Source organism: Microtus pennsylvanicus, chromosome 5 (assembly GCF_037038515.1).
Source record: "Microtus pennsylvanicus isolate mMicPen1 chromosome 5, mMicPen1.hap1, whole genome shotgun sequence".
In the NCBI taxonomy this organism is placed as follows: Eukaryota; Metazoa; Chordata; class Mammalia; order Rodentia; family Cricetidae; genus Microtus; species Microtus pennsylvanicus.
In genome coordinates this window covers 92,563,028-92,577,409 of record NC_134583.1, presented here as the reverse complement: position 1 = coordinate 92,577,409, position 14,382 = coordinate 92,563,028, and the positions used below count along the sequence as shown (strand labels likewise).

Here is a 14,382-nt window from a genome sequence, read left to right as displayed (position 1 = left end):
ATCCCCTGGAGGGGTGGGGTGGAAGGATGTGTTTTCTTTTACTGGGAAATCAGATAGTTAGGAGTTAGGGCTCTTGAGTCACACGGCCTGGCTTCAAAGGCCAGTTTTGTGTTGTTGTTTTGTTTTGTTTTGGGTTTTTTGTTTTTGTTTTTTTTTTTTTTTTTTTGCTTTTCGGTCAACCAGCTAAAGTCCAATCTCTTAGGGCTTCACTCAGTGCCTCTATCTTTAAAATATGGGTAGTAGTTTTGCGCAAAGAGCCGGGCACATGGATCATTGGCAGAGTGGAAGGTCGAGGAAGCAGGTCAAAAGGCTGTTGGTGAGAGCAGCCGAGACACAGAACCAAGGTGATTATCGTTGGTGGCACTCAAAGGTGGTCACTTGTTCCAGTTCTCCGCCCACCACAGTCACACGCAGACCTTGGGTATCCTCGGGCGGGCCTGGATAGCAGCTGCGGGTTTGGAGTGTGAGAGCACCAGCAATGGGCGGAACCCGGCGAGGGCGGAGTCAGACATAGTCCCGCAAAACCTCAGATCTAAAAAAGGCCAGAACATAGCATTGTTTGTAGTTAGTCCAAGATAGTCTTGAAGTGACCCCCCCCTCCGCCCCACTTACTGGACGACTGGTCACATGCCGCTGGATGTGAACCAAAAAGCAAATGACCTCGCCTTCCGGTCCTCCTCCAGTGTCTCTCTTCAATTTCTTCAGTCCCAGGTTTCTTCCTCCTGGGTCCACTCGCCTTGAGGCACACACACTAAATCAAGTGGCACGCTGAGGCAGGTGTAGACAGCGTCGGACGTCGGGGCTCAGCGCTAACCGGTTGTGTGCTAAGTTTGCGCTCAGCGACTGCCTCTGGCTCGGGCTAGCGCCCGGCGGGGCTAACTAGCCGGGGATCCGCTTCAGTTTCTGGACCCCATTCCCGCGGGCCGCCTTGGCCACGCCCCACCCCGCCCACTCTCTGCCTCATTGGCAGCCGCACGCGCGTCGGGGGTTGCCAAGGCGACGGGTCGCTAAGCTGCGAGTCAGCTCGAACTCGAGCCAGTCGGCCTCCGGCGGAGGCAGCGGGGGAGGCCAGAAGGCGGGCGGCCGAACGCTGTGCCGGGCGGCGGGGCCCAGGCGGGCGCCTCCTCCCGGCACGGCCCCCCTCCCGGCACACAGGCAGGCCGGGGCGGGGGGCCCCCGAGGCCGGAGCAGCCCAGGCCCCGTCGGGGCGGCCGGGGTGGGGCGATGCCGGGTGGTGGCAGCGGCGGCCCGGGCTGGGGCCCGTGACCATGGGTATCGCGGAGTCCACGCCGGACGAGCTGCCGTCGGACGCCGAGGAGCAGCTGCGCAGCGGCGAGCAGCAGCTGGAGCTGAGCGGGCGGCGGCTGCGGCGGCTGCCTAGCGCCGTGTGCGCGCTGAGCCGCTTGCAGAAGCTGTATGTGAGCGGCACGGGGCTGCGCGAGCTGCCCGAGGAGATCGAGGAACTGCGCGAGTTGCGCATCCTGGCGCTCGACTTCAACAAGCTGGAGCGCCTGCCCGACGGCCTCTGTCGCCTGCCGCGCCTCACGCGTCTCTACCTGGGCGGCAATCGGCTGCTGGCGCTGCCACCCGACTTTGCGCAGCTGCAGAGCCTGCGCTGCCTGTGGATCGAAGGCAACTTCCTGCGGCGCTTCCCGCGGCCGCTGCTGCGCCTGGTGGCGCTGCAATCGCTGCAGATGGGTGACAACCGGCTGCGCGCGCTGCCCGCGGAGCTGCCGCGCATGACGGGCTTGCGTGGCCTCTGGCTCTACGGCAACCGCTTCGAAGAGTTCCCGCCCGCGCTGCTGCGCATGGGCCGGCTGCACATCCTGGACCTCGACCGCAACCGCCTGGGAGGCTTCCCAGACCTGCACCCGCTGCGCGCACTGCGAGTTTTCTCCTATGACCACAACCCGGTCACTGGACCCCCGCGTGTGGCAGACACCGTCTTCTTAGTTGGCGAGGGCGCCGTCGAGCGCATGGCTGAGCGAGACGAGCCCATTCCTCGGCCGCCATCCCGGCGGCCAGTCCGGGCCTTTGAGGATGAGGAGGAAGAAGACTTGCTCATAGGAGGCGCAGGACCCAGGGCCCTGGGGCCCGCCAGGGACAATCTCCGAGCCTTGGAAGCCCCTCCAGGATTGGGCACTTGAACCTCTGCCTTGAGTGATGGGCTTGGCCACTCTGGCAGGAGGGGCTCTAGGAAGCCGTGGCTGTCTGGATATAGGGTGCCGCTGGGCCTCTTGGGGCAGTGAAGGAGTGGCACTGAGTGAGCTACCTGGCAAAGGCCTTAGGCTATCTTCAGAGACTTCTGGGTAGTAAGAAAGACTCCCCGGGCGGACCTCTGGGCAATTTTCAGACCAAGAAGTCTGGGATAGAGTCACTGATGGTACAACAGATGAGCGGGTTCTCACCTGGAACCAGGTCACCACTATCCACAGAGTCATCCCCACTCTGACACTGGATGCCCAGGGTGCCTATCACTTTCATCTGGGGTTCGGATCGCCTAGGCCTACTCTAGCTGTTGCTGGAGTCATTACCTCTGTGGTGAATTGTATGGAGGCAAAACTTGCCCTCTGTGTGTGTGTGTGTGTGTGTGTGTGTGTGTGTGTGTGTGTGTGTGTGGAAGGGGGGAGGTTCTGGCCAGAGGCAGGGCATAGGGACTGTCCAGGACAGAAGCAGGACACACCTTAGCTTCCCTCGGCTCTCCACCAGGTCCCCGATATCTGTACGGAGCACAGAAGACAGGGTCTCCACTCCACCTTTGTTTCTGATCTCTTCGCCGATCATGTGCTGAGAGATTGCTGGGCAAAGAGATCTTCCCTCTCTTACAATCTGTGCCCTCAGATGTCAAGTTTGAAAAGAAGCCACTGTGCCTCTAGGGCTCCTGCCCCGAAGAGAGGGCTCTGCTCTCTAGGAGGCTGCTTGGGCCTCGCTACTGCTCCCACTCTCCATTTCCTTACATGGGCACAGCCAGGGTGGCTGGCACGGCATGGGGCACTGGACGGGCACTATGTCCTCTACTCCGTCACCAGGGACAGCCTCCGAGGGGGTGAGGAGACAGGCTTTGCAATTCCCAGGGTCAGATCCAAGCAATAACAGGAGGAAGGGGCCAGAGGACACTCAGGGACACTGTCAGGGGCTGGAGCCCCAGAAGGTAGTGTTTTCTTTAGGAAGAAAAAAAAAACCTGATTGCAAACATAAATTATATTTCTTGGAGAAAGAATGTGCGTTTCCCACATGTCTATTTATTTATAAGTCTGGGAGCACCAAGTTCCACTGCTGTGGGTGCACCTCCCCCATCCTTGTGCCCCGACTCTGTGTCAGAATGACCCTGGCCAACTGTTGTGTCCTTCCTGTCTGGGGAACAAGTGCGGGCTGCAGAAAGAAATGGTGTTGGCTCCCTGAAGCTGGTCTCCTGGCATCTTTGGGTGTCGCCTTCCCCATTCTGGCTCACAACCCTGCCCTAGGTTGTGCCATGGGGGTCATCTGCAGCTTAGTTCTCAGGTTCTGGTTCTGGTTCTCCCACCAGCTGGAATCGCACCAGTACCGGCCCCTCCCACTCGCTCTGTGACTGTGCTTGCTCCGTTCTCCTTTGCCTTTCTCAGCCTAAGTTCCCTCAGTTTTGGCCTCTATCACCATGGCAATGAGGGCTGATGTCATATGAGGCCAAACGGTCAGGCTCAGTCCAGTAGCTGGGCTCTGGGTAAGGAGGAGGCTGGGCGTGGATCTGGAGTGAGATAAGACTGTGGATAGAAACGGGGAGAAGGTGGGGAGTTTGGGAGCTGATGCTTTTACAAAGGGTAAGAGTGCGGGACCCAACTGTAGGCTTTGTCTTTGTTGAGATGCTATCAGGGCCCTGGGCCTTCTTGGGGTCTGGTGACTTAGCAGTAAGGATTTGGGAGGTGAGGTTAACAGATGGGTTTGGCAAGCACTCCAGCCCACCAGGGACTGACCCCTGACCCCCTGACCCAGAACTTGTCCGGTACAGGGAAACCCCTGTGGACCAGGTCTGGCCCCCTCCTAGTTCAGCTGTTGGTTGAGTGATCCTGATTGTCTTTTTTTGTTTTTGTTTTTCGAGACAGGGTTTCTCTGTGGTTTTTGGAGCCTGTCCTGGAACTAGCTCTGTAGACCAGGCTGGTCTCGAACTCACAGAGATCCGCCTGCCTCTGCCTCCCGAGTGCTGGGATTAAAGGCGTGCGCCACCACCGCCCGGCTCCTGATTAAGTCTTGATCTTAGTCCCCCGAGCCTCAGTTTCTCCATCTGTCCGATTCTCCAACCTAAGACTCTACACGTCGTTTATTCACCATCCCTTTGTGTGGAACTCCAGGTCAAGGTTTCCTTCCTTTCTGATGTTTCTGCTCCCCTTCCCTGGCTCACCTGAGGCCAGATGGTCTGGAGAGTGCCCTACAATGGACTCCCCTGGGCCATCCTGAGGCGTTCAGATCCCTCTCCCGCCCCATTTTTTCCTTTGTCCAGCTTGGCATCCTTATCTATAGCTGTTTACCGACCAAGTGGGAGCTACGGAAGCTGATGGAAGCACATTCCGTGTCTTCTGGAAAGTTTGGTTAGAGTTCCTGCAGATGTCTGCCAGCACTGTTAGGAAGCTCTCTGAGGAAATGAGGGCACTTGGGGAAGGAAGGTCTGTTGCCAGTTCCCCGGATACTACTTCCCTTGGTGGTGGAGAAAGCACTGTGTGAGGGGTCCCAACATCATTGCCACCCTTACTTGGCTCCTGGGAAGAAGGAAGAGATGTGTGACATTTACAGCCTCATCTGTGGTCCCCACAGTCTCAGGGCAGTTAAAGGTGGGACACATCGGGAGGGGACATGGAGGCTCTAAGGAGTTGGGTGTGTGTCAGGTTGGGACAGAGGCCAAGAGTGCAGGGGGAGAGGCCAAGGGAACATGAGTAGGCCAGAGGAGGCGACAGGGCAAGAAACAAGCTGAGGAGTTTGTGACCCGCCCATTGGCCTATTTGTGGACTCCGCTACCCAGTGCTCAGTTAAGGCTATGAGAGAGCACCCCATCCTTGGCTGGCAGGCAAGTTGGCAAGCGAGATGGAGGAGAATTATAGCCTGTCTCCTCCCCTCTGACCCTCAAGTCTCCAGACTGGTTCCCAAGCCTGCGGACCAGCTGACCTCTTGACTGGCAGACAGGGTAGCAGATACTGGGATCTTAGCCGAGTTCTTTCCTGGCTTTGTTACTGTTCCTGCAAGAGATTGCTAAAGGGGGGAAATGGGATGACTGGGAACTGGAGACCCTCCCCGAAAGCCCTTCCCCTCCTTCCATGCAGCCACACTGGCTGACTTTGATATCTTTCCCAAAGCTTCCTCAAGACATCGGGGCACTGTGACTCTGAAGATGGACATTTATTACCACAGCCAGATGTGCCTCACAGGACGTGTATTCAGACAGGGAATGCTGCCCAAGGGCTCACAATCTAAGAGACACCACACTCGCACACATGTGCACATACAGACACATACACAGGACTCAGACACGGGGAGTGGATGACTTCACAAGAAACAGATGGCGGTGGCTCAGGATAGGGCGTCAAGCATGTTCAGGTTGTCCTTTGGGCCGTCTTTCTCAGAGAGGGAGAGGAGAGCCCAGAATTCAGAGAGGCCAGTGAGACCTTTGGAAGCAGTGTATCTGGGAGGGACTTGCAGGAGAAAAGTGGTCTCAGGCACATGAAAGGATGAATGGGTAGCTCAGAGCAGGCAGAGCAGGTGAGCCGGAGAAGTTCAGAGGCCCTGTGCCGGCGGCTAGGGTCTGACACCTCTGCTTGCTGAACCGCCTCTGCTAAAGTTGTTTCCTGGATTTACTTTCCCAAAGAAAAGCTAACCCAAACCCAGGCTGGTTTAGGGTGCCCCTGAAGCTACTTACCTGACCCCAGGACTCCCTTCAACCCCTGGAATAGAAGCCAAAAACCTCTGCTTTTTATCCCCTTTCGTATGCCTTTGCACATCAGGCAAGCGCTGTACCTGAGCCACGTCCCAGCAGCACACACCTTTTAAAAGAGATGTTTGAACCATAGTGTAGGAAGTTGACAGGGCAGAAAGGCAAGGGTGGGAAAGCTTCAGAATGGGGGTACTTAGTACAGACAGAGGAGGCAGCTGCTGGCCCCAGATATGGGAGAACAAAGGGTCTGTGCCCCTTTTCACTCCAGAGTGGGGCAGGGCCCATGGAGATACGGGCTCCCCTTAGTGTCTATCTGAAGCAGATAGAGTTTTCCTTCTGCAGTACCCTGAGAACTGGCAGGCCAGCTGCCCTGGACCAAGCAGGGAGTGGCTAGGAAATTATTGCTTCTTTGTGAATAGCGGACACCAAGGGCCCAGCAAAAGACATGGCTTGCCAGAATCCCAGACAAAAGGGCACTGGAGTCCAATCTCACAGGCCCTCAGCTTGGAACTTGCCAATGGGGCTCTTTAGATTGGAGAGGTTTTCTTCCAACCATAGAGAATCAGCCTAGACAACAGGTCAGAGAAAGGCCACAGGTCCAGCAGGCCAACCTAGATCTCAGCCTATGTCCGTCCCCCCCACGACCTGGAAGGAGACATTGTCCCCAAGTCATAGCAGCTGAGCAGGTGACGGTGAGGTGGTAGTTGGGGTCCCACCATTGCTTTTTCTGCCTACCTGGGATGGTGTTAAGGGTCCTCTGGGAAGAGAGGGAGTGTGTGCCCAGCTAGGTGAGCTCCAAAAGAGTCCCTGTAGATCTATAGGAGAGCTGACTACATCTAAGCATGACTTAGGCCTCACCTAGGACATGCAATGCTCCCTGTTGAGTGTGGAGATGACAGTCTAGATCTGAGGGTGGGCTGGAAGCTCAGGCAGGCCCAAGCCACTAATGAAAAATCAAGTCCCAGAGGTGACAAACTGAATGGAGATACCCCCAGGCTCCCCATTTTCCCCACTCCCAGCTTCTGCTTCCCTTGGGGGAAGAGAGGGCTGGAACCCACAGAGGAAATAGCCAAGGCCCTACTTTTTCACGATTCTTTATTTATCAGAACAGGCCTTGCCACAAAAAGCAGGGCCCATTCCCACAAAAATATGATTTGCAAAGAGGAAGATTTTGCTGGCTTAGAGGGTGCATATGGTGGAAAATTTTGTATGGTTCTTTTTCCCTTTTTTTTCTTCATTTCTCTTTGCTGTAATTTTTCTTTTTTTGTGATAGTGGATTTTTGTTTTATTTTTTATAAAACACTTGCGCTCAAGGACTCAAACACAATACAAACAGTTGCCACCAGTTCCCACCCCGGGGGCCCAGCTGAGCTGGGAATCCCCTTGGCTTTTTAAATTTTTTTTTTAATTTTTATGTTTTGTGGCTGTTTTCCTTTGTCCCTTCCCTGGCCTCTGGTGCTGGAGGGCAGGTGGAGGGGTGTGCTGGGGCAGGTGGAATTTGTATAGCAGTTACATGGAGAAGATGGTCACAAGAAAAGATACCTAAACGACATAACAGCTAAGTCTAGGGTGCCCACAAGATGTCAGGTGACACTCATAAAGGGGCTTGGGACACAGTGAAGAGACAGATTGGCTCTGGTGGTCCCTCGAGGCTCTGTGGGGTAGGGTGGATGGGCAGGTGGGCCTTGCTTTCAGGTGTCAGGGACAACTTGGCTCTGGGTAGCACCTTCAGAGCCCTCCTGCCTCGATCCCCCGGGTCAGGTGATAGTGGCCTCACAACCTCCCCCATGAGGTAGGTGAAGTATTATTACCATCATTTTACAGATGGAGAAACTGAGGCCCAGGGAGTGTGGGTGACTTGCCCAAGACCCTAGGAGGGTGGTAGCAGAGCTCTGGTGCCCTCCCCACCCTCAGGTTCCCCCCTTCCCCGGCTCCCCAATTGCCCTAACTGTCCCATACCCAGACTCCTTCTCGGCCACTGCCTCTTGTGCAAACCCACTCTGCTGAGTGTACCTTTTGGGGACCTCTTGCCGGTATCCCCCACTCCAGCTACACGTGGGGGCTGAGGAATTCCAGGTTGGGTCACCAGCATCCCTAGGTAGGTCTCAGGGGACCCAGCTCTGTGGGTGATGCTCTCTGAGCTGATTGGCTAAGAAATGCAAGAGCGTGTCTCCCATAAACCCTGCCATTCTTACTCCCGTTGGCGGGAAGTTGGTTGGGCCCCTCAGATGGTCCTGTGGGAATGCTCAGGGAACTGAGGCAGGTGGAGTAAAGGATAGCAGCAATTTCTCTCTCACTTCCAGACTCTTGAAAGTACCCTCTCCTATTTCCACACAGCCTCTGGGGTCCCTTTCTGGGGTCCCAGCTGGGCAAGGCTGCTGGGGCAGATCCCACTTAAAGCAAAAGCCGCAGTATAGAAACATTTAGATTTACAAGCAAAATGGGGAGCTATTTGTTTCACAATAGAATTCTTCAGCCTAAGCCTACAAATGATTCACCTAAAACATAAGAGATTCCTCCAGGTACCAGGGGACGGGGTGTGAAATTTAATTTAAGAACACTTTGCTATGGATAAAAAGGAGACCTCACTGCCAAGAGCAGGAAGCTGAGCGTAAGGGGAACCCCACCAAAGGAAAATGTGCCCAAATATCTATGCTTCCACTGTGCTCTAGGTGTGTAGATCCAGGACAGAGCCTCTTCTGTTCCTGGGGTGGCAGGTTTGCCAGCCAGGGTAGAACTGTGGTCCCCAACTGTTACCACAGATGTGGTGGTCTGGTGCCACCTGGTGGTAGGTTCTGGGAATGTCCGGTTCCACTCTCTGAACAGGTTTTGAGGCTCTGTCACAGTGGGTCTTCTCTGAAACAGCGTAGAGGGGTGGTGGGACTTAAGAGGGAACATCCTGGAGTCTGCTGTTTCTAAGGGGAAGCCAGTTTTCCTCAGCAGAGGATGCTAGGAGAGACGGCGGCTTCTTTGGGTATGGCAACCTCAGACTCCTGGAATGTTCCCGGCTTCCTCTGTTTGCAAGGTGGGGGCAGGGCAGAAAGAGCTACTGCTCTGGGGGTGGCGGTGGGGAATAAGGGAGGGTGAGGGAATGTGTCAAGTCAGCCCGGAGGTTAGGGGTAGATCAGACAATGAAAGGAATTGGCGGTATTGGGGTAAGGAGTGGGGCTGAGGGACTGTAGCCAAGCCAGAGAGTGTGGGGCAGATGCCAACTTGGCTGGGAAGGTGGGCGGCCCCTGGGTAAGGGGTTAGGGATGCCTGATAAGGGTGGGAGTGGTGCCCTGGTGGAATGCCATGCACAGGATGAGTAGGTGCTTACAAAGCAAGAGCCCAGACCCAAGGAGTGACATTACAGGGGAGTTGCTACTGGGGAATTATGGGGGTGGGGGCTACAGAGACAGGCAAAGTGGTCCTGACGGCTCCTACTCAGCTTTCCATACCCTTCCTCTTCTAGCGTCCTTGTGGCATTAACCTCTACCTGACCCAGCCCTACCTCATCCTCTCGTCACGGAACTCCGCTACTCTCCATAGCTAGTCAGCCCTGCTGGTCCCGGGGGACAGGGAGTGAGCACCCCCTTCACACGTGTGCGCACGAGCTTACACGTGCACATGCGTGCACTGTGTGGGCGTGCACACACACACACACACACACACGCACACGCACGCACGCACACAGTAGACACAACACAAATACACAGGGCCATGTCTCCAGGACCCCAGAGCACAGGCTATATACTATCCTCGGCATCCAGGGCCCAGCCGGCACCTGAAGCTGGGGATGGGCCTGAAGACCAGGCCGTGGCCAAACGCCTCGGCCTTCCTCTCTTGGGCCCCAAAAAGGGGGACTAGGGAAGGGGTGGCTTCTCTCCACTCCAGGCACTGCCTTAAAGAAAACGGAGGGCTGCGCCCACCTGGCGGCCTCTGGAGGGAGGGCCTCTCTGGCTCTTGAGCTTTCCCCCACTTCTTTAGTATCAGCAAATCAGGAAAGAAAGAGGCAAAGCAGGGAAATGGCTCCCAGAGCTCCCACCCCCAAGCTGGACTCGTGGAGGTGGGGCTGGTACTTCATAGAAATGGGGCCCAGTAGAGTTCCGGTACCCCTCCCTGGCTGAGCCTTCAGGGTTCTCCCCTCACCCATGGCAGGGGTCCAGGCTGGGCATTGTGCATAAAGAGGTGGGGGCATGATGGGAACCCAGGCCTTGGCCCTTGGGGCTCCTTCAGCCCCACTCAGGCTTTCAGCTGGTGCCACTGCGCCACAGGCTGCCGGGGGCGAGCGATCATGTCCTTCCAGTGCTTGACTTCACCTGGGCCGCTTTTCCACGACAGGTAGATCTGGGGAGGAAGAGAGAATCCATTATGGCAGGCTCTGAGGCTTGGGCCCTGTCCCACAGTAACAGCCTGTCCCGCAGAGGCTGCCCCTTTCTCTCCTTGCCAGCCTGACCTAGTTTCCTGCCTGCGCTACCCCTCAGGGGCCTGGGCATGCCTGGCCCTTTGACATCAGATTGCAACCTGTTTTGCGGTGAAGGTCAGGACACAGGCAGTTGGCTTGCGTGACCTTCCCTGCCCTAGGAGGGGGCACATTGTTTCTCTCTCCCATCTCCTGGTATTTCCTGCTGCCACCCACCCCAAGGCTTTGTCCTAGGGACTTGACATCCAGAGGTTGATGTATCTTTACAAACCTGACGTGTGAGAGACCACGTGATTAGCCCAAGTTTTCAGATGGGGAAACTAAGGTACAGAGTTAAGAGTCTTAACTTCTTCAGCTGGAGTTTAAATGTTCAAAATAGCGTAAGGCAGGGATCAGGGATCTTCAGGGATCTGGACGACCAATCCTGCTCAGGCTCATGTCAGGACTCCATACATTGCATGGCTAACCCCAACCCCCCCCCCCCACACACACACACACATAAGTGTGTTCAGCTGAGCCCGGCCTGGACACTGACGGGAAAAGTCGATAGTGCTGCAGGATCTCTGCCAGGGCCCCTAAAGGCCATCAAGATGACACCTTAGAAGGTGAGAAACTGTCACAGGTCAAAGTACCTGGGCAGGGGGCCTGGACAATGGAGTACAATGTGCTAGCTAGTACTGGATCCTCAGAGATGGGGCATTAGTGGAAGAACTGGCCAAAGGCAAAGGAAGTCTGGAGGGGTCAGAGCGAGGTCCCACATCAGCTCCTTAAGCTGTGACGGATGCAGTGTGAGGGGCTGACAATTGAGGACACTGGGCGAAAGGGATATGGGTACTCCATGTTGTCTTTGTTACTTTTCTGTCAACTTAAAATTATTCACCAGGTTTAGTGTCTCATACCTAAAAACCTCACACTGAGGCAGGAGGATTACTATGAGTATGAGGCTAGCCTGGAGGTACTTAGTGAGTTTGAGGCCAGCCTGGGCTACAAAGTAAGTCCCTGTCAAAAACAAACAATGAAACTACTTAAACAAAAATGCACCGGGCAGAATATCCTGCCAGCCTCAGGCCCCTCTGTATAGTTTGTTGATAGTAGGGCCTGCCTTATAGACACTGGAGATGGCATGCATCTGCCCTCATGTGACTGAGTTCTCAGTCAGTCCCGTCTCTGAGGCTTACTCTTCAGAGAGACGACTCCTCTTCACTACCCCCTCACCACCACCACCACCACAAGGCCACAGACAAGAGCTTCTGGGCCCCTGCTTGCATTTGCAACTTCAGCCTAGCATGACACCGGAGCCTGGAGCAAGGGCAGAACCCCAGCCTCTAGGAGCTGAGCTGAGGCTGTGACTCAGAATGTCCTTCCTTGGCTTTCCAAACTAGCCCAGGCCAAAGCAAGAACAAAACCACTTTTGACTTGGTGTGGCCCACCAAAGGTAGGTCTATTAAAGGAGCTAAGTTAAAAGTAATCCCCAAGGAATACCGAATTCTACGAGACTGGGTTATGTTAGGGGCTAGAGAAGCCTCTGAAGACTCAGCGGGCTCTGCACTAAGCATACACTCTAGCTGTGGTACATGTACCCACAGGTCAACAGAGTGATACTCCCAGGGCCAGCTTTCTTCCTACCAAGGCTAGATGCTTTCCTCTTCCCAACAGCTGGGTCCTCTCTTCCATTGTCTGTGGGATGTCTCCAGATTGGCCCACTCCCTGCAGAAAGTGGTTTTATCTTCTCCAAACATGGCCATTGTGGGGTTTGAATGAGAATAGCCCCCATAGGCTCATTCTATTTAATGTTTGGTCCTTAGTTGGCAGAAGTGTTTGGGGAGGACTAGGAGGTGTGGCCTTGCTGGAGGAGGTGTGCCCCTGGGGTGGGCTCAGAAGTCCATTCCATTCCCAGTTAGCTCTCTCTGCCTTATGGGTCAGATGTGAGCTCTCAGCTCCTGCACTGGTGCCATGTCTATCTGCTGCCATGCTCCCTGCCATGATGGTCATGGATTCAGCCTCTGAAACTATAATCCAACCCCCAATTAAATGCCTAAGTTATTATTTTATATTTCATTAACCATAAGTTCCCTTGGTCATGGTGCTTTTTCACAGCCATGGAGAGGTAGCCAAGACAGTCATATCCCCAGGGACCTGTGTTTTCCACTCCCTCCTTCCCTCTTCTCTGACCACTGGTTCCCCACACTATTCCTGGGCAAACTTCTGAGACTTGTCCAGGGCTCAGTCAGCAGAGCTCTTGCCCAGCACACACGAAGCCCCGGATTCAATCCTCTGCACTGCACAGAGCAGGTACCGCGGCACTTGCCTATAATCCCAGTGTTTGGGAGGTACAAGAAGCAGGGTCAGAAACTCAGCAATATAATGAGTCTGATGCCAGCCTGAGCATGGTGGCACAAGGCTTTAATCCCCGCACTAGGGAGGCAGAGACAGGTGAAGTCCTTGAGTTCAAGACCAGCCTGGTCTACACAGTGAGTTCCATATCTGCCAGGGATATATTGGGAAACGGTCTCAAAACAAAACAAATGACCAAAACAAAGGAAAGTAAACCTATGTTACTGAATAGGTGACCACATGTACCATGGGTAGGGACATTTCCAAGCTAACTTCTATTACAACTGAAGCTATACATGTGCTCCAAGTGCCAGGCTGAGCATCTCGCTACGCCCTTATCAAATGCTCCCACTAAACTGTGTAGCTAGGACTTCCCTGCTCTCATGTTGAGCAGAGAAAATGAGGCTCAAAGAGGTGGCAGCTGCTAAGGGGGACTTTCAGGGCCATAGGTATAGATCAGGGGCACTGCATGACTGGGTTCCATTCCAAAGGCCTCAAAACAAACAAATGAACAGCAACAAAACCAGAACCAGGCAGACTTTTGTGCCCACACTCCCAACACTGAATCATAAACATAGAAACATGCTTTCAAAGTGGAAAACTGGAGGGATTATGTTGCAGAACTGTGTTGCCGAAAAATTCAAATCAGCTCTGGGTCTGGCTTCTTGCTCAACATGCAATTAGAGGTCACTTTTGCTGGGCGGTGGTGGTGCACACCTTTAATCTCAGCACTCGGGAGGCAGAGGCAGGCGGATCTCTGTGAGTTTGAGGCCAGCCTGGTCTACAGAGTGAGATCCAGGGCTACACAGAGAAACTTTGTCTTGGGAGGAAAAAAAGCCACCTTCATCCAGAGTCCCCATCTATCTCAGGTAACTCTTACCTGCCTTTGGGGAGCTCTGGAGAGCTGGCATTGCTGCATTTTACAGACAAGCACACAGAAGCTCAGAGAGGACAAGGGACTTACTCCAGGCCACACTGGAGTGCAAACCTACTAGGAGCTGAAGTCAGGTCTTTGGTTTCTGGCTAGGGCTCTGCCACAGCCCCACCCAGCTCGTCCCATGAGCAAGGTTGAACCAGTCTGAGAGCCCACCCAGAAAACCTTCGGGGAACTCAAGGCATTTTCCCATTCCTTCTTTTCCTGTCTGACTGGCTCTTTCCTGGTATCCAGGCCTCTGCTTATCCTTGGCCCCTGCTGCCTCTTAAGGACAAACCCTCGTGCACCTGGCTATGCATCCCATCCAGTCCTACCTTGCCAATGACATCATTGCGGCTGAGTTTGTCTTTATCCATGACAGTGATAATGATGGTGGTCTCCCTCAGCTTCTCCGTGGGGATGTCGAAGGCGAAAGACTCATTGAAGATGGGGTTCAGATTCCTCTTCTTTGTTACCGTCTTCTTTTTCTCTACCCGCTTGTCTTTATACATCAGCCACACCTTCACGTAGGGGTCTGGGGGGGCGGTAGAGGAAAGGTCAGAGGGGCAGAGTGTGTGTGTCAGGAGGACTCAAGGATTTCCATGCCCTTCTAGGTGCAGAAACTTAAGCGGGAGCTGGCTACATGCTTTCTAAGAGGGTGACAAGGCCAGACCAGTGCAAGAACGAGAGAGATTAGGGATAATCAGCAGGTAAAATGACCCTGGACACTGCCCTAATGTTCTTATGCTAACACTCCACCCGAGTCTGCCCAAGGTCACATGCAAGTGGCACTGGAGATAGAATGGGGTCTCCCCACCACAATGTTGCCTTTCT

At 54.6% G+C, this 14,382-nt stretch overlaps 2 protein-coding genes across 9 annotated transcripts in view; one reads left to right on the top strand and one right to left on the bottom strand.

Annotated features, from left to right (window-relative positions):
- The first annotated feature begins 1,028 nt into the window (after window positions 1-1,028).
- Window positions 1,029-3,403, top strand: Lrrc10b (leucine rich repeat containing 10B). The gene has a single exon (XM_075973484.1). The coding sequence runs from the start codon at window positions 1,269-1,271 to the stop codon at window positions 2,145-2,147; it is 879 nt and encodes a 292-aa protein (XP_075829599.1). The 5' UTR covers window positions 1,029-1,268; the 3' UTR covers window positions 2,148-3,403.
- A 1,946-nt stretch (window positions 3,404-5,349) lies between these two features.
- Window positions 5,350-14,382, bottom strand: part of Syt7 (synaptotagmin 7) — a 60,667-nt gene continuing 51,634 nt past the window's right edge. For all 8 annotated transcript variants that reach the window (XM_075973475.1, XM_075973476.1, XM_075973480.1 and 5 more), the window contains 2 exons: window positions 13,884-14,083; window positions 5,350-10,225 (listed from right to left, as the gene is read on the bottom strand). In XM_075973475.1, the coding sequence (XP_075829590.1) occupies window positions 10,121-10,225; window positions 13,884-14,083 (305 nt within the window). In that variant the 3' untranslated portion in view covers window positions 5,350-10,120. The remainder of the gene's footprint in view (window positions 10,226-13,883; window positions 14,084-14,382) is intronic.